Genomic DNA, 25,878 nt, shown 5'->3' on the forward strand with positions numbered 1-25,878 from the left:
ACTGTGACAACGCATCACGATGCCGGTCTCACACGATCCCCACTCCCCATGGGTGAGCAGTACATGTCACTGGCTTCCAAACAAAGAGCATGGCAGAGATGGTATTGTTAGATCAATTATACTCTGTTAGGTTGGCTGGCCGGCCGACTCTCTACGTTGCTGGTTTTGAAGAAGCATGTAGACCCCACAGTTCATGGCCAAGAGAGCTAAGAAACAGATCTTTTCTCTAACTGTGTCTTCAGATGAGGCCTGGCTCCTTGATTTCAGCCAGTCAGACACTAAGCAGAAGTCTCCATTTAACCTGTGTTCAGACTTAGGGCCTATGGAACCTGTGGGATAATACTGACTGTGGAAATACATGATGTGACATAGAAAAATGTAATTCAGGGCTGGGTGGCAGGAATGCATGCCTTTAATCCCAGCACTAGAGAGGCAGAGGCAGGTGGATCTCTAAGTTCAAGGCCAGCCTGGTCAAGAGAGAGAGAGAGAGAGAGAGAGAGAGAGAGAGAGAGAGAGAGAAATATAATTCAGAATTGTTTAAAGTGCTGTGTAAAAAAAAGACGTTGTTGATATACCTTTAAATTATGAAAACTTTCAAACACACACGGAAATAGAAAGAAGAGTGTAATGAGTTCAAAACACACCTGGAGAGTGTGTGTGTGTGTGGGTGGGTGGGTGGGTTTCCCAGCGTCTCCCTCTCTGTCTTCCGGTTGTCTGTGAGTTTCTCCTATAAGCTGAAACTAGCCAAAGGCCGTGACAAAGGATGCTGGGAGTTGCTGGGTTAGCCCCTGCAGTGCATGTGCAGTCCCAGCTTTCCACCCTTGCTCCTTCCTCTGAGCTTAGCCAGCCTGCTGAGGGGCAGAGAATGGGTATGAGAGCCAACGGGCCCGTTGTCTGACACATCACCGGGACCTCTGCAGCCCTCCCAGAGAACTACTGGGGCTATATAAAAAATACAGCCCAAGCTAACTTACGACATATCTTCTCTTTCTTGACTGTTAAAATCATGCTAAAGACTGCAGAGTAATAGAAAGCTTTTGTGCTGAATTGTGTACATGGTAGTTGATGTTCTCTGACTCATTTCACAACATCTGCCACTTTTCAGCAGTAAAATGACATCTGCCTACTTCGTGATTTGTCGACTCTTGTGCCCTCCCTCTCCCAGATAGAAAAGGTCTGCGAAGAGTTTGAAACCTTTGTTCTTTCCATAAGATGCTGGGGGCTCAATGACCTAGGGTGATACCTAGGAGACAGATGAGTTTGGGGAACATGGCAGGAACTGGGGGCATAATTGAGTGTGGGGGGGGTGACTTGGACTCACTCCATGGCAGAACTAAGAACCGAGTGCCTAGTAAGTTCCAATTGAATGAATAAGGCGGCAAAGAAAACAAACGTATTTCCACTTGACACGGTTGCCTAAGGGGTGAGGTGGGGCATGATGCCAGCCCTTAGCAGTCACAGGGCCCTCAAGAAAAGCTGGTTGCCCAGCTAAGAGGGAGTGGGTGGAGGAGGGATGTGGGTAAGCCCACAGGACTGAGGTCTTATCCACACCAAAAGGAGGGTAGAAAAGTCGTCTCCTTCATGACCAACCAGCATGGTGTGATAAGCAGGAGCCTGAAGCTGCAAGCAGTCGGCCATGCCACTTACTGGTTCTGCACTATCAAATGACCCAGCTCTCTGGGCCGGACTTAGTTTATCTTTAAAATGGACGTAGTAATAGTGCCTCTGTGAGTAGAATGAATTGTGCACTTGTGGATGCTTATTGATGCTGGGTTCTGGGACTTGTCCAGACTCCCTGCCTCCTGGGCACCCTAGCGTGACTGGAGCTGTCCACAGTGCTGAAGAACTCTCTTGCCTTCTCTCCCTCCCTCCTATCCTCAACTCTCCCTTCCTTTTCTGAAGTGGCTCCCCAGAGCCCTGGGTTCTGAACAGATTCAATTTTCCAAATGGTTTCTCTGAGCTCCTAAGGGGGACAGAGAGGGAATGAGCCATATCTGAGGCACTCCCCAGGCAGGAGTCTCAGGAAGGCGTCAGACAACAGGAGCGGTAGCCAGGGCACAACATTGAAAACTGGAGGCCCCAGGTCAGAGAGTGCTCAGAAAGTGTGGCCTCTGAGGACCTGGTGTGAGAAACTCTGACTGACTATGAGGCAGTGTCCACTCTAAAGACCCACCATGGCAGGTGAGTATGCTGGGAGCATGCCCTGAAGAGAAGGCCGGGGTCAGAGGGGTGGGGGTGACCCTGGACTAATAGGAATTCTCCGTCCATGTCCTGTAGGCTGCTGTCACTCTTTCTGGTTTGGTGTCTTCATGCAGACAAAGGCTTCTCCATCTCTGAGTTCCAGGGCTCTGATGGGAGCCTTTAACTCTGTGTGCTTGGCCTCATAAACCAAGCAGTGGCTAACATTAAGGCCACCTCCAATCTAAAAAATGCAAATCCCATCCCCACTTCACGGTGGCCCTTTCAACTATTGTGACCTTTGCAGAGGGACCAAAGGAGCTTACACCCATGGGGGAATATTTGGAGGAGAACATGGCTAAGTTCAGAGACAGAGATCCCAGTCTCTAGGTGTTCTACTAGCATATGGAATAACAGTGCAGATGGACATTTAGAGACTTAAGATGCACACTGAGCTGTCTTTGCACAGTTGAGGAAACCAGGGCACAGAAAGGTCTGGACTGTGTGCTACAAATCAGGGCCAGAGCTGTAGTGAAAGGCTGCCCCTGCCGTGTCCTACAACTGTCCTGCTAATGTCAGGGGCCCACTGTGTGTCTCTTCAGGTTGTTGACTGCGGGATTCTTGAGGCACTGAGTCTGACCAGCAGGATGTCAGGGGTCCTACCGGTGTTTTTCAGGACCAACATGCAGCCTCCTTTCTGAGCTTCAGTGTCCTTATCTGGACATAGAGGGGTCGAGTTAGGCGTCTTCGTCCATAAGGCTCTGATGGTCCATATTAGGTAGATAGATGATGGATAAATAGCTAGATAGGTGTTATATATATATATATATATATATATATATATATGCAGAGAGAGAGAGAGAGAGAGAGAGAGAGAGAGAGAGAGAAAACAAGTGCGAGCATGAGAGTTTGGTGGGTATTGATTCTTTGGCTGGTAAGTTGGAGGCTAAGTGTTCTGGTTCTGATTTGGTCCCACCTTTTGTGAGACCTTGGACAAGTCACTATGTATCCAGAATAAATTTCTCCTCTAAAAATGAGAGTTAAGAGTCTCCTTGGAGGTCCCAGCAAACTCTGAGTCAGGGATGATTTGGGAAACAGTCTGTGAGGGAAGTGACTTTGACCAATGAAGGCACATGTTTTGGTTCTCATCTAGAAACAGGCAAAGACACTATATGGCCAGAGCTCATCCCATAGCCCCAAGGCTAAGTGGACCTCAGCTGGATGCTAGGAGGTCACTTTGAGCATCACAACAGGGGATAGCTGGGTCCAGGGCTCAAGGCAAATAGGAGAACAGCCTTTCATCCTCCAGCCTGAATTGGAGAAGCAGCATATTGTAGGCTTCAGTGGGAAGGGCAAAGTGGTGGCCCTACACACAGGAAACCCCACAGATGGAGTGGCTGAGGCCTTGTGTGAGGCTGAGACTCAGCCTCCTACCTCCTTCCAGCTCAGCTCTCTCTGCATCTTCTGCCTCCCTGCAAAGATCTGAAGATGGTGGGGTGGTAATGAGGAAGAGGAGAGGTGGCTGCATTTAGTAAGTACAGAGTGCTCATCTCCACCATACACACGACACATTCTAGTTTCCACAGTCCACCAAGTAACGATTTGCACCTTCATTTTGCAGGTTTGGAAACTGAGGCTCTAAGAACCTCAGTGTCTACCCCAAGGTTAGGAGCTCATAAGTGAGTCTTCTCTATGGTTCCAAGGCTTTTCTCTCTCAGCATCAAATACGATTTCTAAAGAGCTGCCCTATCCAGACACTTTCTGATGACATTCAAGGAAATCCTTCCCTTCTCTTGAGCTACGTCTCCAAGTGTAGGGTTAAAGTGAGCTCTGCCTGCTCTAGGAAGCCCTCACTGCCCTGCTTATGCCCACTCATCCCCTGTCTAGGGCCCAGACTCATAGCTAACTCTTCCCTTGACTGAGATCTGCCTCCCTACTTTCCTGGCAGTTTCCTGGGGGCCAGAACAGATCTTATTCCTTCCTGGGGTTCTCAATGTGACTGCATAAATGGTGTGGAAGGAAGATAGCTGAGCCCTATGGATGGAGGAGAGGCTATATCAGGTTTTCAGCAGAAGTCAAGAAGGGCTTCAGGGTGGTACCCAGAGCCTCTAACAGTAGATAGAGAGAATGACGAGGGATGTGGGTTCTGTGCCATGAATCAGACGTGAAAGCCAGCCCTTGCCTTATTCTGAAGCTGACCTGTTAGGCTCTTCAGCTCTCTGTGAGTCCCTGCAGGCCACTGGCTACAGAATTCTTGAGACACTGAGTCTGGCCAGCAGGGCTTTAGGTCAAGGAATCTTACTGATGCTTTCTAGGATAAGACAAGTGTACTCAGGGAAATCCAAGCATCCTGGTCCTGTGTGAGGTGGAAGAGGAGCTGAATGGACTTGGGTTACACCCCATCTTTCTACTAACTCCATGCCAGTTCCTCTAGTTTCTTCCTCTCTGCAGAAGGATAGAGAAGCCATTTGGTCCAGACAGGTCTGTGAAAGGTGCCAGGAATGGAACACATGTATAGTGTGAACACTGCAGCTCCAGTTCTCTTGGGCATACCCAGCACGTGAGCTATAGCACTTAGCACATGTGCTTTTCTCCCGGGGCCTTGGACCCAGCAGCCAGGACCTTTAGGTGGAGCTAGGCTTGTAGAGAACAGTGGCAGGGCAGGGAGAGCTTGGTCCTCCTAAAGATGAGTGAAAGAAGAAACAGCCATCACGGGGTAGAAGAGGTAGGACATTGAGTCCCTGAGTGCTGGCATTATGCCAAATGCTGTTCATGATGCCATTTTGTCACCACAGTAAGACTTCTGAGCAGTTTTGTAGTTCATATTTTCAGAGGAGGAGGACGAGGCTCAGACAGCCTTGGAGGCTAGTCTGCAGGGGGAGGCAAGGGGTTGGGTCTCAATGCTATTTCTGTAGGCAATGTCCTGTTTGAGCTCCAGCCTGGGACTCAGCTTGGACATCACAGCTCTGAGACAGTTCTAGGGAGTCCTTCAGATCATGGCTCCAAGTATCTTATGTACCAATATGAGAAATGGCAGAAAGGCTAGACAGGAAGGCTTATCCACACTCCTCCCCCAGGACCGCAGCAAGCCCTGCACCTTGAATGCCAGGACTGGACAGCACCACCCAGGAAGACCTGCCTGCCCTGCCAGAGCCCATGGGGGCTCCACAGCAGTCCTGTGAGGACAGCCTCTTCCATATCAGTTCTCTCTGTGGTATTTTGGGGTGTCCTTCTGTGGGCTGACTCCCTTTCTCTGCCAGCATGGGCAAGAGAGATCTTTACCTTTGGGGTGCTGGGTCCCTGGGACTGTGACCCCATCTTTGCCCAGGCACTCCCCAGCATGGCTACTCAGCTAGCTGTAGATCGAGTCAACCAGGATGCCTCACTGCTGCTGGGCTCACAGCTGGATTTCAAGGTCCTCCCCACAGGCTGTGATACCCCTCATGCCCTGGCCACATTCGTGGCCCACAAGAACACAGTGGCTGCTTTTGTGGGCCCTGTCAATCCTGGATACTGCCCAGCAGCAGCCCTCCTGGCCCAAGGCTGGGGCAAGTCCCTCTTCTCCTGGGCCTGTGGGGCTCCAGAGGGAGGGGGTGAGTTGGTGCCCACGTTGCCTTCTGCTGCCCATGTGCTACTGTCTGTCATGAGGCACTTTGGCTGGGCTCGCTTGGCCATTGTGTCCTCTCACCAGGACATCTGGGTAGCCACAGCTCAGCAGCTGGCCACAGCTTTCAGGGCCCATGGGCTGTCCATTGGACTGGTGACCTCTTTGGGACCCGGAGAGAAGGAGGCCATGGAGGTTTGCCAGCAGATCGACAGTGTGCATGATCTGAAAAGTAAGTATGACTGGGCCCCTCCCTGCTGTAGGCAGCTTGAACAGGCCACAAGGAAGCCCTGTCAATATCAACTGGGCTGAGCACTTGTCAAGTATCTGGGTAACAACCCTGTAAGTTATCCTTGGTGAAGGCTTCCTTTGGCAGCCCAGAGAGAGCAAGGAACTTGCCACACAGTAGTCAATCAGATCCACAGGATCTGGTTCAAATGTTGGTTATGAAGCCCAGGGCATTCTTGGCGGTTGCCTTTGAAATGAAAGTTCCAGGAGTATAACAGAGATCTAATCATGACTGGCATTATAAATAAAACAAACAAATAAGTAGGGGGGAATAAAAGAATAGAATTGAGAATGAAATAAAATAGGACAGTGTGTGTGCATGTGTGCACAGGTATGTGTGTGTGTGTGTAGCACTTAGAGCTGCTTTCATCATATCCCATAGGCTCTGATCTGTTGTAATTTCATTTTCACTTGATTCTAGGAATTTAAAAAATTCACCCTCCAAATTCTTCAAATCCTTTGATGATCCATTAATTATTCATCATTGTGTTGTCCAATCTCCATTCTGTGCAGTTTCTCTTGCTATTGATTTATAGTTTTATTACATTGTTATCAAATAGTATAGATTTATTTCAGGGTTTTTGATTTGTTAAGAGTTGCTTTGTGTCCCCAAAATGCAGCAAATTAGTCATCCACTGTTACTTTGTTAAAATCAATCAGTGCCTTTACATCCAGTATGGTTTGTTTCATGAAACTGGGTGCATCAATGCTTGGTGACTATATGTTCATATTTGCAATATCCTTCTAATAGATCATCCCTTTAACCAAGTATACTGACTTTATCTATCTTTTATGCCTTTTTAAAATTTAAAATTTGAAGTCTATTTAGCTAGGTGTTAGAATTGCTAAACTTGCAGCTTTCCAGTTCTATTGATTTGAGATATCTTTTATTATCCTTTCACCAAAAGGCTGTCTTTGTCAGTGAGGGGTGTTTTTTCTAGACAACACATATATGGGTCCCATTTTTGTTCTTTTGTTGTTGTTGTTTTTTAAAATCTAATCTGTTAATCTATGTCTTTCAATTGAGGAATTGAAACTGTTAACATTCAGGATTTTTACTGAAATGTAGGCATTCACTTCTGTCACTCTGTTATTTTTGTAATATTTGGTACTTTCCCAATCCTAAATTGATTATGTATTTGCCTAGTGTAGTTTATTCTTTCTCGTGTCCTCATGGATGTGTTCATCTTTCTCATTTGCGTGTCATGCTAGCTAAGTGGTCATAAATGTCTTTACTTTTGTTTCACATAGAAGGATAATATGATAGCTTTGCTGGGTATAGTAATCCGTGTTCTCAGTTAATTTTCTTTCAGGGATTAAACTACTGTTCATAACCTTTTAGCTTTTAGAATTTCTATTGAGAAATCTGCTATTACTATGATAGACCTGTTCTAGATGTGACCTGGTGCTTCTCTATTTCAGCTCTCAACATACACTCTTTGCTATGCATACTCATTGTTTTAACTATAATAGGATATGAGAATATCTTGTCTGGAATTCTAAATGCTTCTTGTATCTGAATAACCCACTAGATTTGGGGAATTTTTCTGCTGTTCTTACTAAATTTTTAAATTTATTAACTTGAAAGTTTCCTTCTTTATGTCCATGACTCTCAGATCTGGTCCTTTGGTGGCACTGAATTGATCTCACATATTCTGTTCACACTTTCTTATTATCTTCACCACTGTCTGAATATTTGAATTCATGTACTTGGACTTCAAGACCTGATATTCTCTGTCTTATACTTGATTCATTCTGCTCTGAGGAGTTCCACTAAGTTTTTTATTTGAGTTATTGAACTATTCAGTTCCAATATTTGAACTTGACTTTTTCAGTATTTCTTTTTAAATTAATAATGATGATGATGATGTGTATGATGCGAATATGTGGATGGTGGATGTCCATGTCATGGTTTACACATGTGTTTTGGGGACTGAGCACAGGCTGTCAGATCTGCATCATTGGGTGGCAAGCATCTTTACCTACTAAGCCACCTTACCTGTTATTCTTTCTCTAGGATTTCTTTGTATTGATCCCCTTTCATATCATGCACTGACTTATTCCATTTGCTGTTTATTTGTGTCCTCTTTTAGCTCATCCAGTAATTTCTTTGTAGCCTCTTTGATTCTTTTGAACATTCTTACAACTATGCTTTTGAACTCTTCATTTGGAATTTCATCTACTCTGCTCTCTTTGTGGGCCCTTCCTGTGTAATTACTGATTTTCAAACAGTCACATTACCTTAGTTTTTCACGTTTCTTGTGTTTCAATGTTGGGACTTATGCATCAGATATTAGGTTGTTGGTTGGATTTTTTTCTTACACCTATTATTTCAGTGGAAGCATCTGCAATGTTTAAGTGATCCTAGATTGTAGCAGAACTGAGATGCCATTCCTGCTGTGTTTCAGTATTTGGACTTTCAGCCTATGGGCTTAGGGCACTGTCCCTAGTCCCCATATTACTTCAACGTAGCTGATTCTGACAGCAGATACATGAATTGTTACTAATAACCCAACAACTAAGATGTATCTTCACTCTCAGAAATCTCAGTCCCAGGCCCAAACTGTCATGGTTAGTCTTTATGAGTGGGACCAAAGGTTCCACCTCTCCTTGCTGGAGATGCTTGACTCAACATTTGAATACTCAGTTTTGTGAGATATACCCTCCAGCTGAGCTCTGGGGACGTGGAAACAACAGGCTAGGTCTCAGAGGCTAGAGCCTGAACAGAATCCAAAGGAGATGACTTGTTTGGATGTGACATTAGGGTGAGACTGAACAATGAATGGGAAGTCAACTGCAGAATAGACATGGGGGAGGAGCATCCTAGACAGAAGTGCCAGCTAGTGCAAGGAGTGCAGGGAACACACCTCATGGCAAAGGAAGATAAGGGACAGTTTGATTCCTCATGGCTGGAGCAGTGTGAGAGAAGCCAAGGAACCCATGAGACCATGCCTCAGCCCCCGTGGCCGGGAACTGAGTTCCAGCCATGATGCTGAGATTCATATGTGGAAGGCAGAATGGTGGGGGGCACTGTAGGAATTCCATGCTGGCCCTATTAGCTGAGTGCCCTCTGGCAAGCCCTCCCAAACCTGTCTGTGCTTTCACTGTTCTTTCTTTCCAATGTTGTATGCTTTTTCAATAGTTCCTTCAATGGCACAAGGCAGTTCATAGGGTAGGGAAGAGGAGGTGGACATGGCCAGTCCAGAGAGGTGCCTTGCAGTGGCTTCCTCCCTAGCTGTGTGGTTTTCAACTCTCTCTTGTGGCCGGGTACAAAACAGTGCTTCCAACTCCCCCCAAAGAGAAAAGGCATGTCTGGGGACAGCCCTCAATAGAACAGTGGCAGAGCATGTGGGATGTGGCCACAGCTCTCTGTCTGCCTACCCCAGTGGGCCCTTCTTCAGAGGTTCCTCTCACTTTTTGCTGGGTATAGACAACTCATGGCCACCAACCCAACCAACACAGCCACTCAGGGTCTCAGCCAAGGAAAGCACTCCATCCAGGCTCAGACCTCTGGGTGATGAGGGGCCTCAGGCCCCACAGGGAGTCCTCCGTTCTTCTGTGGTCGCTCCATATTCCTGAATTTTCTAGGGAAAGGGATGGTAGTAGGAACCTGGCTTCCTCTCAGCCAGTGGTGGCCTTCTCTACCATGGTTGCAAGTCTGTCAGGGACCTGAAGTAGGAAGGGAGCAAAGGAGCAGAGGAGGTCTGTGTGGACCTTCACCCTGGGTAGGGTCCCCTCTGTCTTATGCATGGGACCCCTTGCTACTGAGGGCTGTAGTTGGCATTTCCTCGCTGTGAAAAAAGTACCTGAGAGAAACAGCTCAGAAGGAGAGAGGCTTATTTTCAGTCACAGCTCCAGTTCAAGGTCAGCTGGGTCCTCTTGCTCTAGGCCTGAGGTGAGCCAGGGTATCATGGTGGTGACAGCATGTGGTAGGGACTGTTCATCTCATGGCAACAGGAACCAGAGTCAGAAAGGGCAAGAATAACCTCCAGAGGCATGGTCCCAGGGACCCACTCCCTCCAGTGAGGTCCCACTTCCCATCACCCCCCAACAATGCCACCAATTATAAACCTGTCCATGGACTAGTGTAGATGAAGGCAGAGCCCTCCTGACCCAATTGCCTCTCAGTGCTTAGACCTTTAGGTGCTACCCAAGGCCACAGTTAAGGTCACGGGTTGATTATGAATGAAGCAGAATGTGGTCAATCAGACAGTGGAATATTATACAACCATGTAAGTAATGCAGTATTGACACACATCATGACCAAGATGAACCTGGAGTGCTCTAAGTAAAAGAAGTCAAATATTAAGGGTCCCATGTCAGGTGAATCCCTTTAGAGGAAATACCCAGAAAAAGCAATCCATTGAGATGGGAAATGGACTAGGAGGAAGGGTGGCATTGACAGTGGGGGGGGGGGTTGACAGTGGGGGTGATGAACATCCCTCAGATAAAGTAACGGTGATTTTTTTCTCTACAATTTTCAAATGTACCCAAACTACCAAAGCATGCACATTTAAGGATTTGTTTTCTAATATGGAAACCAACCATCTTTTCAAAAAATAATTTACTTATTTTTATTTTATATGCATTAGTGTTTCTGCTTTCATGTATGTCTGAATTGAATGTGCCAGATCCTCTGGAAGTGGAGTTACAGACAGTTGTGAGCTGCCATGTGATTGCTGGGAATTAAACCCAGGTTCTCTGGAAGAGCAGTCAGTGCTCTTAACCTCTGAGCCATCTCTCTAGGCCCTGGAAATCATCTTAATAAAAAAAAAATAGGCATGATGGCATACACCTATAATCCCAACACAGACTCAAGCAACCTGGAGTACATTGTAAGTTCATGGCTAGTGTGGACTATATGACAAGACTCTATTTTAACACACACACACACACACACACACACACACACACACACACACACACACCTCTTTAGGGCTTATAAACTGGTAATGAGTCCTGGGCTCCAGTCTCAGCTCTAGTACTAAGGTTCTTAAATGTTCTAGAGAGATTCATAAACCTCTCTGTTCTCAAATTTCCTCTCCTGAAAATTCAATAATGATAAACATACACCTTCATGCTACTACAACTTTTTCTTTTTGAGACAGGATGTTGCCATGTAAGCTCAGGCTGGCCTTAAACTCACAATCCACCTGCCTTGCTGTCTCAGTGTTCTGAGTGCTGGCGTTACACATTGCACATGCGTGTATATCACCACATGCAGTAGTGAATGACTAAAATATAAGGGCACATGGGAATAGCCATAGAAAGCTGTTGATACATATCAGCAATTAATTATCAGGGCCTGAGGGGTGGGGTGGAGGAAAAGCTGGTGCAGGTGCTGTGTGGCATGCTAGAGTGGAAGGTTAGAAGGGTCGCCTTAATACAAGGGTATCCGCCATTGAGAGAATTTTTTTTCACCTATATTTGGTGGCCTCAGCCTTAATGGCTATGGGGTCAGACTGAGGTCAAATCTCACTCATACCCAGAATGCTTAGGGGTTGGGGTTAGGAGTGTGACCACTGATATTAGGAGCTCTGAGGGCCTTAGGATTTGGGTTTCTGGCAAGGGCTGAAGTGCCAAGGTGACCCTGCCATGTTTGCCCTCAGTTGTGGTGCTGTGCATGCACTCGGCGCTGCTGGGTGGCCTGGAGCAGAGCACTCTGCTGCACTGTGCTTGGAAGGAGGGCCTGGCAGATGGGAGACTGGTCTTCCTGCCCTACGACACTCTGCTCTTTGCTCTGCCCTACCGCAACCGCTCCTACCTGGCCCTGGATGACCACGGGCCCTTTCAGAAGGCCTACGATGCAGTACTCACTATCAGCCTGGACTCTGGTCCTGAGAACCACACCTTCACTGCTACCAAGATGAGTGGAGGGGCTACTTCCCATCTGGAGCCAGAGCAGGTGGGTGTTTCAGGTTCTCTTCAGCCTGGAAGGTGGGGTCCTGAGCCAGTATATGTGCATACTTTCCCTGTTACAGGCCTTCCCAGCCTGGGCTAGGGACCCACCAGGCTAGCCATCCACACCCTACTGTGGTCACATGACCTGTGTCTGTCTGCCTAGCCCATAGGTATTAGCTTGTGTCACCTATCTATCTATCTATCTATCTATCATCTATCATCTATCTATCAATCATCTATCATCTATCTATCTATCATCTATCTATCCATCTATCTATCTATCATCTATCTATCTATCATCTATCTATTATCTATCTATCATCTATCTATCTATCATCTATCTATCTACATCTATCTATCTATCTATCTATCTATCTATCTATCTATCTACATCTATCTATCTATCTACCTATCTATCAATCTATCATCTATCTATCTACATCTATCTATCATCTATCTATCATCTATCATCTATCATCTATCTATCTATCTATCTATCTATCTATCTACATCTATCTATCTATCATCTATCATCTATCTATCTATCTACATCTACATCTATCTATCATCTATCATCTATCTATCTATCATCTATCTATCCATCTATCTATCATCTATCTGTCTATCTATCTATCTATCTATCTATCTATCTATCTATCTATCTCTGTCTCTCCATTCTTCCCTTCTGCTGTGCTGTGACTTCCAGTGACAGTGTACTCCGTCCCTGTAACTTTAATTTCCATCTGCTCTTTCCCTTGTGACACTCCACTTCTCTTGACTCAAACCTCTCTAGCGAGCTGTGAAGACTAAAGGAAGAAGGGGTTGGGAGATGGTTTTTCGAGGTCACCACTGTGAATCTGAAAAGTGCTAGGGTGGCATGCGGCTGCTGGCTTGGCTTCGGCTTACGGGACTCCGCTGAACTCCAATGCTGCTTCATAATAAGGAAAAAGAGCGGCGGCTTGAGGTGGTGACAGGGATGCAGGTGCGGGTGAAGGCTATTCGTCTTTTAGAGATGTGAACTGAGTCTCTCGTGTGCCACCAGTCAGGTGTCAGGGACCTGGTGATAAAAAGACAGGTTTCATCCTACTGAGGAACATAAACAATAACCAAAAAGAAGATCAACAAATTCAAACAGTGATGGTTCTGCTAAGAAAGTAGACAAGGATCAAGGGATGGAGCAAGGTTGGAATAGAGGAATGGACAATGGAGACAGGATGGACCTAAGAAGGCCTCTGTGAGGAGATGACTCCTAAGTGGAGCTCTGAGGGCTCGGGAAGCATTCAGATGAGGGCCTGAACAAAGAACAATGAGGTAGAACCTGCTAGAACCCAGACTTTTGCTTTTGGAAGGTTTGAGATGCGTATGACACATGTGAGTTAGAGGCGGAACAGTAGTGGCGGGAAACATGGAGGCGGTGAGGCTGCTCAGTGGGGCTGGGGTAATGTGTGACCCAAGAGTGGACTATTGGGGAAGAGGACAACAGTCTAAAGAATGCTGCAGGCCCCTGCGATGTCCAGGGTGACAGGATGGAGAGTCACTTTCTCTTCCACAGGTGTCCCCACTCTTTGGAACTATCTACGATGCTGTCATCCTGTTGGCCCATGCCCTGAACCGCTCCGAGAGCCATGGAGCAGGGTTCCCCGGAGCTCGCTTAGGGGACCACACAAGAGCTCTTGATGCAGCTGGTTTTAGCCAGAGAATCCAGATGGATGGGAAAGGCAGAAGGCTAGCCCAATATGTCATCCTGGACACAGATGGTGAGGGAAGCCAGTTGGTTCCCACCCACATTCTGGACACAGGCACATGGCAGGTGCAGTCCCTGGAAAAGGCTATACACTTTCCTGGAGGGAACCCTCCAGCCCATGATGCCAGCTGCTGGTTCAACCCCAACGCACTATGCATAAGAGGTAATTTACTGTCCACCCACTAAGCTCTCATCTGTCTGGTCATTCATCTGTCCACCCGTCCATACACCTATCCTTCCTTCCATCCATCTGTCTACCCACCCTTCATCCATCCATCCATCCATCCATCCATCCATCCACCATCCACCAATCCATCTATTCATCCATCCATCTTCTCACCGGTCTACCTATTCTTCCACCCATCTACCACCAACCCACCTATTCCTCCATCTACCCACCCACACAACCATCCATCAGTCAACCTATCTTATCTCTCCATCTGTTTACTTACCCATTCTTCACTAAAACTCTCTATGTGGATAGTCCTACAAAGGGGGCAAGAGCAAATATAAAGAGGAGCTATGACCTTTCACGGGAGGCCTGAACAGTAGCCGAGAAGTGTTAGGAGACCCGCAAGGCCTCCCTTGGATGATCAGGACTAGAGGTGCCCTCTAGATCTCCTAAGTGTCCCACAGCCATGTGAGTGAGCCACCCCCCATAGACACCACTAAAGAATTGAAATTCAGAAAGCCTTGGTGACTTGCCAGAGTCACACAAGAAGTCAGTGGCTGAGCTCATGCTGAACCCAAATCTGTTGACTCCAAGTACAGGATTCATTCTCCTTATGTCCACTGGGGGGTGTAGGGGTACCACACAGTTCTGATTGCTGTCATTCATCCATCCTGGCCATCAACCTTTGTGACACACAGGACTACGAACACAGAGAAGTGTACAAGCGTGAGCAGGCACACACACACACACACACACACACACACACACACACACACACACACACGGACAGTCACCTATGTACAAGCACATTCCCTAGTGCACACATGACCACTACGGCGCAGTGACAGGCTGACCAGGCTTGTACAGGTTCCTGTCATGCCTCAAACTTTCTCTGCCTCCTTTTTGTCTGAGGCTTGGTCAACCCTGTTCTTCCAGCCCTAATCTATAGACACAGCAACTCCTGCACCTTCCCAGACATGCACCACCCCAACAGGCCTCCCTCGACAGGAATGCTTGTATTCCTGACCCCAGTGCCACCTCAACTTGCTTGACCACATCTGCTTTGTAACGTGTGTATTTCTTTTCATAAGCAAGCACTCTAGCACTGAGCCACACCCCCTGCCTCCATGGTCCTTACACATCAGCTCTTCCCCTGAACACATGCTCATAGCAGCCTGCCCAGCCAGGCAGGATCATCCACCTTCTAGACTGAATGTGAATACCAAGAATCCTCCTGGGGAGGGAGTGGTTGAAGCCCTCACCTGCTCATCTGCCCCTCTTTTCTTCTACAAACAAGGATTCCGGCCTCCTGGTCCACCACTGCCCAGGAGAAGGAGAGGACAGAACAAAGACCCTGTCCTCCCACCGACAGTCTTGAAGACAAAGCCAGGCCAGACCCTCCGGGGGCTTCAGCCTGGGACAGGCAGGGGTGGCTAGAGACCTCACCGGGATTTGAGAAGGCAGTGGCAGGACTGAGAGGGGATGGTCACTGCTTTAATGACACCTGTCTTTCCCTGCACAGGTGTGCAATCCCCGGGGCGCCTCCTGACTCCAACACTGGCCTGTGTCCTGGCACTGGTGGGTGGAGTCCTTGCTTATCTCATCAGGTGAGGCTGATGGGCCTGGCTCAGATTTTCTGTGTCCCTCCACTGGCAACCTACAGGGGCTTTCCCTACCCTCACTTTCTGATCTCTGGGCCCACTGCCACGTTTCCCTTTGTTAGCTTCACCTAAGAAGAGCCAGGAGCCCTGGCTGTCTCCTGAGAGGTCTGTGTGAGGCTTGAGGAAGAAGCCTATGATGCTGGATGAGAGTTTGCCTCTGAGCGTCAGGCCCCTGTTAGTACAGTGAGGGCCTAGTCAGGTCCATCCCAAGGATCCCTCACCTTTGCAAACACTTCTCCCCTCGTGTGCCTGAATTCAGATGCTCCAGGGCCTCAGCAGTATCTGGAAGAGGGTAGCCTTCCATTCTCACCTCTAGCAAGGCCTCAAGGAAGCTGGTCTATGCACCAGTAGGCCCATCAGGTCCTGGGAAGTTGGCAGACCTGAGCCCAAGGCCAATGGGCTCTGTGTAGATAGTTCTTGGTGCCCGCTAGCCCTGAAACTACCACTGAAGGAGATGTGGGAAGACTTAGGAGGTAGGTGCTGAGTCAGAGGCAGGGCCAATAGCCTGACTGAGGCCCTACTGTCTCTCACTTCCAGGCTAGGCCTCCAGCAGCTGCAGCTGGTACGGGGCCCCCATCGGATCCTGCTGACAGCGCAGGATCTCACCTTTCTCCAACGGACCCCCGGCCGGCAGGTGGGTGGGCACACCTGGGCAGGGTGGACAGGTAGGCAGAGGGGCAAGCTGAGTCTGGCCTCTTGACCACCCTGGCACCTGTCCCAGAGGCTGCATGTGGACGGTGGAAGTGAGTCAAGAATCGTGGTGGAAGGTGAGAGCCCAGGGTCGGTGATCCAGGGGTCAGCAAGGAGCCTACCAGCCCTCCTGGAGCATACCAATGTCGCCCTGTACCAGGTGAGGGCTGTCATCACCCCACATGAGGCCTAGAAGGCTGTGACCTGTTTGGAAGAAGCCAATCAAAGACACAGTCTTTGGCTTCTGGGGTCCCCTTCTGTTGGGACTTTCCTGGTTCCCCTAGCGCATAGACGGCAGCTCCAGAAAGGGGAACCAGGACACCTAGCTCCCACCAGCATGGTTCATGGGCTGACCTTGGGAATCACAGTCTCAGCTACTTAGCTTTGGCCTTGGCCCGGATCTCCCACCAACTCAAGCAGTGAGATCTCTAGTCCCTAAATCCCAGGGTGAAGGCAGTACCCAGCCACAGGCACCTCCAGGTAGAAGCTGGGCCTCCAGCCGACAGGGAATCTATGGAGTCAGAGGTTAGACAAGCAAGATAATGGCTGCTGAGAACACAGCCATTTTTCAGATGTCATTAGTCTCAAGTTCAACTACTTACTAATGTGTGGTTCTTTGCCTATGGCTGCCATGACAGCTGAGATTGGCTAATTGTTTCCATAGGAAGCAGCACAAGGCTCTTGTTGCTTATTTTCCACCTTTTGGCCCGGGCCACCCCACCTTTTCCTTTTCCTACCAAAAGAAGGTTTTAATGACGCACAAAACACAATAGCCAACAGGCTGCAGGTGAGGCTGTGCCAAAGCAACCCACCAGGGACCAGAGCAGAGGGCTGGGACCACACTGAGCGCTGGGTCGTGTCCTCTCTTGCACATCTCTAGTCATAGCTTGGGTGTCCCAGGTACCTGAACCCTCCATGGTAAAGCTGGCCTCCAGCCGGAGCCTGCTTCCTAGCTGAATCACTTTAGTCTTCATCTGTTGACGGCCTGGCTTTGCAGAGTCGGAAGCCGAGGCTTGGCCTAGAAGTTACCTACCCAAGTCACAGGGCTCCAGGGAGGTAAAGTGAGGAGTGGGCCTCAGGTCCACCAGCCAGAGCCTGGCCCTGGACCTCCCTGAGTCCCAGAAAAAGTCTGCTTACTGCTCCCATCGACCAGGCTATGCCCAGCTCATGTTGTTGTTTTTTAAGTGTTCATGTCATATTTATTTGTTTGTTCATTTATTTCTTTATTTATACTTTTTTTCACATCCAGACCACGGTTTTCCCCCCTCTTCTCCTCCCTGTCACCCCCTTTTTCTCCCCCCACCAATCCACTCCTCCTCCTCTATTTCTCTTCAGAAAAGTTTTTTGGTTTTTGTTTGTTTGTTTGTTTGTTTTAGTCAGGGTTTCTCTGTGTAGCTCTGGCAATCCTGGAACACGCACTGTAGACCAGGCTGGCCTTGAACTCACAGAACTCTGCCTGCCTCTGCCTCACCCAGTGCTAGGATTAAAGGTGTGCACCACCACCAGCTGACTCAAACTCTTGCTTTGCTTCAACAGGGAGACTGGGTGTGGCTGAAGAAGTTTGAAGCAGGCATGGCTCCTGAGCTGCGGCCAAGTAGCCTCAGCCTCCTGAGGAAGGTAGGACCGTAGATGGCGGGGTGCAGGGAGCCAGGGAGGCACGTGCTCAGGTCACCTTCACTGGTCTGGATTGGTCCCTACTCCCTGGGCATGCTTCTGGCCTCAGAGAGTCAATGCTTTCATTGTTACCACTGCCTAGTGACAGCGTCTCATCAGTTAGCCATCAGCCATCACCTTCACACACATAGCATCCCTCAAGCCATGTCAACGTCCCAGCGTAAGCCTCTCCATAACTGTGTGGCACAGCTCTTCCTCCCCCAGCAATGGAATCTGGGTACCACCAAGGGTCCTCAGCCTGTCTGCCTCCCTGTATCCATCCCTGCACCTGTTTACTCATATGCAGGGCAGAATTCTGGGCTTAGAAGAAGGGGTTCTGTTTCCTGAGGGAGCTTCAGTCACCATCATGGACTACATAAGCACCTTCCCCAAGGATTGTCACCATCAAAGAGGCACATGGGAGAGAGGGCGGAGACCAGGAAGACCTCCTGGTATCCTGCCTCCATGGAATACTGGCTTCCCTGTAAGGCAGAGCCAGTACTACCCAGTCCAGGAGGGTTTTGAGGAGGACAGGATATGTATAGAACAACTTCGCAAGTGGCATGCCTTTGAGAAATGGGGAATTTCATAAAAATTGTAACTTCTGTTATTTTTTATTATACCTAGCATCAGCTCTCTGAAATGAAATTCGGAGAGATTAAGTGTCAGGGGCAATTAGGCATTTCTCTTATGGCCAGTGGGAGCAGCTTCTCTAAGACAGAAAGGTCTTACGTGGGAGGTCAACCAAGTTTGGATGCTGCTTGGGGGTAGCCACAGAACTTCTTGGAGCCTCTATTGTGCCATGCTGGTATCTGCTGGTGTATAATAGTGTACTCTAAAATGCAATGGCCAAAAACAACGATGCTTTTCTACCTCACACTTTTTTTGTAAGAAATTTGGTTAGGACTCAGTTGGGCAGTTCTGTCTGATTTTGTGATGGGTGGAGATGGATCTATGGGGCTCAGCTATCAGAAGTTGGCAAGCCATGGCCTGCGGGTCACATCTGACCCACTGCTTGTCTTTATAAATAAGTCAGGACACAGCCACACTCTCTCCTTTGTGTGTTTTCTCTAGCTGCTTTCCCACCACAGTGACAGGAGTGAGTGTGTGTTACAGAGATGTTCAAAGCTTAAAATATTTATTATTGGGGCCTTTTTAGAAAATTGGGTGGTTTCTTGGTCCAGGGGGCTTAAAGAGCTCCATTCACGGGCAGGGCTGGTGAGGACTGAGCCCGAGGGATCTGACTTCTTCCTTATACTCTAAAGGCCGTCTATTGGTCTCTCCAGACTCAGGGAGGAAGACCATGCAGGCATTCCTCCCTGTGAAGTTGAGTTCCAAGCCATCTTTGTGAAGAAGGCCTTGCCAGACAAGGGTTTGATCTGTCCAGGCTGGGCCCTCCTTGGGGAGGTTGCTTTCCTTCACTGCAAGCAGGAGCCCTTCTGCTCTCCATCCTGTGGACTGTGGGGGAGGGAGAGGATCGGTAGTGTTCAGATCAATGGCATCAGTCAGGTTGAGAAACAGACCCAGACCTGACTCTGTGGAGGTACCTACAGCTCCTCCATGCTTCCATCCACGATGCTGCCACTCATTGTTCATTCATTCATTCACTTTTCTACCCATCTATCCATTTATCCATCAGTGTTTCTTCATTCATTCATTCACTCTTCTACCCATCTATCCATTTTTCCATCAGTGTGTCTATCTGCCCATCCATCCACCTATTCACTCACCCAGTCCCTGGCCATCTCTATTCATCTACCCATCAGTTCATCCATTCAATTATCTACTCACCTATTGACCCATCTATCTACCCACTTATCCCCTTGTCCATCTGCCCATTCATCCACCTATCAGTTCACACCATCCACACACCCCATTACTCATCTGTCTATCCCGGGGCCTTGATGAAGGGTCCCCAGGGGCCTCTATGGTGCCTTTTGCCTCTGCAGATGCGGGAGATGCGGCATGAGAATGTTACTACCTTCCTGGGCCTTTTCGTAGGCCCTGAGTTCAGTGCGATGGTGCTGGAGCACTGTTCCCGCGGCAGCCTGGAGGACCTGCTGCGGAATGAGGCCCTGAGGCTGGACTGGACCTTCAAGGCTTCCCTGCTGTCTGACCTGATAAGAGTGAGAACCACCCCAGGAGCGAAGAGCCAAGGGGAGGGGTGTGAGAGGGGACAGGCTCAGATTTCCCACAGCTTTCAAATCTGATAACGCTGGGCTGGAGAGACGGCTCAGCAGTTAAGAGCCTGACTGCTCTTCCAGAAGACCCAGGTTCAATGTTAGTATCAACAAGGCAGCTCACAACTGTCTGTAACTCTAAGATCTGAAATCTGACAATGCAAAAAAAAATAAATAAATAAAAATGGGTTGAGGCCATGGTCCTTCTCACTCCTCATGACCCCATATGTCCCCTCCCAGGGTATACGGTATCTGCACCATCGGCATTTCCCCCATGGGCGCCTCAAGTCCAGGAACTGTGTGGTGGACAGTCGTTTTGTGCTCAAGATCACTGACCATGGTTATAAAGAGTTCCTGGAATCTCATTGTTCTTCCAGGCCACAGCCAGCCCCAGAAGGTCAGTTGGCAACAGGGGGCCCCCAGTAGGGTGTGATATATTGGTGTGTGTGGAGTAAGGAGGGGGAGACATGTACCTTCTGCTGAGAGTCTCCAGTGCCCCACAGTTTCTATGTCAGTACCTGGAATTGGTGGGGTTTCTGATCTGGAAGAACCTGAGGCCCTTAACCTAGGTCCTCTCAGGTGCAGAGAAGGCACCAGGAGACCCTTTCCTGTGATTGCAGAGCTTCTGTGGACGGCTCCTGAGCTGCTGCGGGGCTCCGGGAAGGCCAGCTTCCAAGGTGATGTCTTCAGCCTGGGCATCATCTTGCAGGAGGTACTCACCCGAAGCCCACCCTACTGCTCCTGGGGACTCTCAGCAGAAGGTACGTGTTCCCCTCTGTCAGGGCTCCCTGGACCTCAGACTGCTCCTGCAGTTGCCCCCACCCCTGCTGCATTCCCACCTCACCATGTCTGTCCAGTCCCAGAGATCTGTCCTTACAGATTTTCAGGGGACCTTAGTCACAAAGGTGGGGCAGGGGCACAGCTGAGCTCTTGATGGATGGTCTTTTAATTCATAGAGGCCTGGCCTTCCCTTTCCTCCACCAAAGTTCTGCCCATTTCAGGCCTGGGTTTCAGGGGTCAGGGAGGAGTGAGATAATAGACTTTGGGGGCTATTTGGTCTCCGTACCTCACATCTGCCTGCTGTGGAAAAGAAGGACCACCCTGATGGGGTCCCGTGTTTCCAGGTAAGGCCCTCCAGGTAGAACATCAACCTTTGGGCACAGGGATCATGGACCTTCAGATAGGGCTCAGTCCAAGCCTGCTGCTTCCTGGGATGTGCTCTCTCCAGCCTTGGAAAGTACAGGATCCAGAGCTGAGCTTTAGGAACTAAGCCTAAAGCTGCTTCCATAACCATTTGCCCCACAATTTTGAGTAAATCCCTTTTCAGTCTAAGCCTCTGTTTCCTTATCTGTAAAATGGGCACCAGGGGGCCTGCCTCACAAAGTCATTCTGTGTGCAGCTTTGCACTCTGGATCAGGGACCTGAAATATGGTAGTTGCTCAGTAAAATCTGCCTGGGTGGTTTGGGGATGGGCTAATGGGAGTCTCGGATGCCTGTGTGCACAGGGCCCTTTGGGAGTTTCAAGGCACTCTCTGTAGTGCTCCATCTGATGCCCTGGGAGGTGACCGATGAGCCTTTTCTTAAGAGACGATTTAGGTGATCCTCAAAGAAGGGCAGGGGCTTCTCAAGGAGAGGGGTGGGGTTTGGCTGGTGGTCTCCTCATCCAGCACGACATTCGTAGGGACCAGGTGAGCAGCCTTCGACACAGAAGCCAGTACTGTTGAGAACAGAGATGCAGTGGATGTGAACAGTAGCCCTGGCCCAGCAAGAAGACCCGGGGACCAGCCCAGGGCCATTGTTTTTATCATGCTTGTATCATTTATCCTGGAAGATTCTGAAATCCAGGTCTGGGAGGACGGCTCAGCCAGCAAAGTGCTTGTCATTCAGTCATGAAGACCCGAGTTTGGATCCCCAGCATCCACATAAAAAGCTGGGTGCGGTGGCACAGCGCTAGGGAGGGAGAGACAGGAAGAGCCCTGGAGATTGCTGGCCAGACAGTTTAGCCGAATTGGCAAGCTCCAGGTTTAGTGAGAGAGGCTGTCTTTAAAAATAAGATGGAGGTCGATTAAGGGAGACACAACATCGATCTCTGGCCTCTACATGTGTGCCATCCGTGCACATGCACCCCCCCAACACCTCCCCGCAACCCCCCCTACACAGATTGCTGGAGCCTCCACACTGTCTTCAGCTTTTACTATCTGCTGACTGCAGAAACACCTGATGACAGACGCTATTCAGAAATCTGCGATGCTTTGAAATGGATTTACATTTCATTCATCACAATGCAGTCTGCATGCTTTTAAAACACAGCTGTGTGTGTGTGCATGCTCTATATCACTTCCATCTGCACGCACTTCTTTGTAAGCACACAGCCTCTCAGTGCCTGTGGTCTGAGGCCCTTGGAGTCTGATGCCTGAGGCTGGGACCCTCTAGACAGGCTGAGTGGAAATCAAGCCTACTGTCGTGTCTGCTTTTTACTGGCCTGTATTGGTGCCCCCCTTCACCCTGTGAGCCTCAGTGTACCTGTTTATAATGTTGGTCATTAATAGCCAGTGTGTGGTAGCACAGACCTGTCACTTCGGCATTCTGGAAGCAGAGGCAAGAGGAAGCAAGTTTGAGTACAGTCTGAGTGAGCTGCATTGTGAGTTTCAGACAAGCCACGGACTGCCCTGTTTCAAAAACACAACAACTAAGGCTAGGGATGTAGCTCCTCAGGATGTAGCACTCAGTAGAGTGCTAGCTTCCCATGGACAAAGCCCTGGGTTTGAACCTCAGCATCGTATAACCAGGTATGGTGGTGCATGCCTGTAGACTTGGGATGCATGAGGATCAGAAATTTAAGATCATCTTTGGCTATGTAATAACTTTGAGGCCAGCCTGAGAGAGACCCTGCCTCAAACAAACAAACAAACAAACAAACAAACACCTACCCCAAAACATAAAGAGACAGTGATCTTTCGCTATTCCCAACAAAGTGGCCAACCTCTGGTGGAGAGTAGGCACTGTAGAGGAAGAGGCCTCTGAGCCTCACAGGCTTCATGAGGGGAGGTTCCCAGGCCTTCTGGGAGGTTACCCTGCTACGGCCCAACCCGTATAGAATGTACATGGATTACGGAAATCCCACATTGATCTGAGGGCTCAGACCCGGAGTGCTGAGCCCAGTCCCTCTTCTTCTCAGTCTTGATGAACTCTTGGCTTTGCCCAGAGGTGGTTGTCAGGGACGGGGTGTGGGACTGAGGCATGGGGGTGGTAGAACCAGAGAGCTAGAGCACCGGGCTCTGTGGCCTTGATGTGTGGGCCTCACCCGGAGCAGGAGTGTCTTGGGTGATGAGGGCTGTATTCGAGTCACTCTTGTGAGGAGTGGTGTAGTCACTGGGTGTTGGGACAGGTATGGAGAGCTATGCTGTCAGGTTTCAACCACAAGGGTGGGAATCGCCAGTGACAGAACAGCAGCCTTGGGGAGAGCCTGCTGGGTGCCAGCCACTACCTTCCCCACCTTCTCCCTCAGCACCCCTCAAGAAGAGGCCCTCTGACCCCATTTCACAGATGAGGAGACTGAGGCTGAAGGGATTAATTGCCATCTTCTCCACCAGTCCATAGAGAGTGGTAGCAGATTTGGAACTGAAACTCAGCTCTCCTGGCCCAAGTCTGAGACCCTTCCTCTGGCCACGGCTTGAGGCAGATCCAGGAGAAGAGCAAGGCTGTGTGCACTCCAGCTGTGCAGGAGACATGGAAAGTCCTGAGAGCATTCCTAGGGCCCAATTCCCCCTTCCCTGCTCTACCACAAGACCCCTCCCATAATCCCTCAGGGCATCTTGACCCAAGGTAACCATGGGGTTTGCTGCAGAGATCATCCGGAAGGTGGCATCTCCTCCTCCTCTGTGCCGGCCACTGGTGTCCCCTGACCAGGGGCCCCATGAGTGCATCCAGCTGATGCAGCAGTGCTGGGAGGAAGCTCCGGATGACAGGCCAAGCTTGGACCAGATCCATACGCAGGTCAGTGCTCCCCAGGGGCGCAGCTGCTTCTTAGCACTCCTGCCCACAGGCCTGGCTTCACCCAGTGCCAGCCTCATGCATTTCCAGGGCCCGGAAATGATGGGTAGTCATAGGACACAGGCCAGCAGCTCCGCTCTGAGGAGGACAGTCGTAGAGAGAGTGCCGTGTTTGCCAGTGCTATCCTGAGTGTCCAGCCTTTTCTCAGTCACTCCATATTCAAGGCAACGCTCTGAAGCACATTGCCATGGTCTTGGCAGAGATGAGTTCCTAAGGGACCTGACCAGCTGACCTGGCTGTGTGTCTGAAGAGCTGTTGGGGAGCCTCACCCAGGATCCAGGCCTCCTAGAACCTGAGCAGAGCAGCCTTTAGTGACTATGGAGACAACCTTGCTTCCCAAGTCAGTGAGGAGGAGATTAGATAGGCTCTGGGGTCCCCCTGGCCTGATTTGAGAATGCAGTTGGAAGGCTGAGACAAGCCTGCACATGTCCTCAGAGCTGTGTGGGCCTGACTGAGCAGGGTAGTGCTCCTCCGGGGCCAACCCATCAAACCCAGGGGCACAGCACTGCATCCTGTTCTGGTCTCATAGTCCCCAGCCACAGCACTGTTACCAAGGTGAAGTTCAACAGGTCCGAGGGGCAGGTGAGGAGGGACAGAAGCAGCAAGGCAGACGGAGACAACATACGGGGCTCCTTGGGACATTGCACGCTGTAGCATCGTGGGTAGCACCCACTTCACAGATGACCATCTGGAGTTCAGAGTTCACAAGCTCCAAGGGGCACAATGATGGGGAGGGGGTAGATGTAACTCATGAATGAGCCAAAGGTTCCTAAAACACCAGGCTGCCACCTTCCTGGGGAGGATAGAAGTCATCCTAGCTAGAAAGCCGGGGGAAGCGGCACTGGCCCTGGGTGAAGGGTGACTGGGAGAAAGGCCGCTGTCCGAGGCCCATGGCAAAGAAGGCTGCATGGACGCGCACTGTGCTTGGCATGATGAAGGTGGGATTGCATCACACATCAGGAAGGCCTGGGGCAGAAGGGCCCACCCTACTCAACTTTCACCTGCTGTTTTGGGTGACTAACCTCCCCTGTTCTCTTAGCCTCCGTGTGAGGGCTGGGAAGAGGCTTCATTTAGGGCCACAGTGTCCTGATATGAAGACTTCTGTCTGTTTGGCAATGGTAGTAGCTGTGTTTCTTTAGAACAATGGATTTAAGCCTCTGTTGTCTGCCTGGGCATTGGTGGATTGTGTGCTCTATGTTTCCATTTTGGTTTTGTTGCTAAGAAGCTTATCTCTAAACAATGATCGGTTTCTACATGCAAACCTCACTCCTGGGTTTAACCTTTTATTCCCTTAATCTTTAGTTGTCTTTGGTCCTAATGCCCTCAGATATTTAGAGAGGTTGAAGTAAAATGGAATTTTATATATTCTACTTATCCATTTGTCCATCCTTCCACTCTGTCTGTCCATTCATCACTTATCCATCACTCATCCATCCATCCACTCATCATGCCCCCCATTCATCCATTTGCCCATCCATAATGACTCTATCCATCCATCCATCTGCCTTTGAGAGGAACACAGAGTACCCTGCCTACAAAGTCACTACGAGACCACATGTAATCTAGCTGTATGTCTGTCGATGATAATGCTTGTCCAGACACAAACTCCTCTGCTAAGCTTCTGTTCCTACTTACCCACCCCAACCAGAGGTCCCCCCACAACCCTCTGCGCCCCTGTGTCCTGCTGATTCACATATCTGCCGCCACTTCAACCCATCTCCCCAGGCAGAGTTCTGCTTGGCTCACTCCCCAGC

At 49.4% G+C, this 25,878-nt stretch overlaps 1 protein-coding gene across 1 annotated transcript in view; it reads left to right on the forward strand.

Annotated features, from left to right (window-relative positions):
- Positions 1 to 2,083: 2,083 nt before the first annotated feature.
- LOC118574708 (guanylate cyclase D) overlaps positions 2,084 to 25,878 on the forward strand; it is a 37,630-nt gene continuing 13,835 nt past the window's right edge. Inside the window, exons 1-12 of the mRNA XM_036175628.1 lie at positions 2,084 to 2,181; positions 5,256 to 6,014; positions 11,680 to 11,975; positions 13,524 to 13,878; positions 15,410 to 15,494; positions 16,086 to 16,182; positions 16,270 to 16,398; positions 17,775 to 17,855; positions 19,841 to 20,017; positions 20,312 to 20,468; positions 20,692 to 20,832; positions 23,919 to 24,067. Of these exons, the coding sequence (XP_036031521.1) occupies positions 2,175 to 2,181; positions 5,256 to 6,014; positions 11,680 to 11,975; positions 13,524 to 13,878; positions 15,410 to 15,494; positions 16,086 to 16,182; positions 16,270 to 16,398; positions 17,775 to 17,855; positions 19,841 to 20,017; positions 20,312 to 20,468; positions 20,692 to 20,832; positions 23,919 to 24,067 (2,433 nt within the window). The 5' untranslated portion in view covers positions 2,084 to 2,174. The remainder of the gene's footprint in view (positions 2,182 to 5,255; positions 6,015 to 11,679; positions 11,976 to 13,523; positions 13,879 to 15,409; positions 15,495 to 16,085; positions 16,183 to 16,269; positions 16,399 to 17,774; positions 17,856 to 19,840; positions 20,018 to 20,311; positions 20,469 to 20,691; positions 20,833 to 23,918; positions 24,068 to 25,878) is intronic.

This window comes from Onychomys torridus, chromosome 1, assembly GCF_903995425.1.
Source record: "Onychomys torridus chromosome 1, mOncTor1.1, whole genome shotgun sequence".
Lineage (NCBI taxonomy): Eukaryota > Metazoa > Chordata > Mammalia > Rodentia > Cricetidae > Onychomys > Onychomys torridus.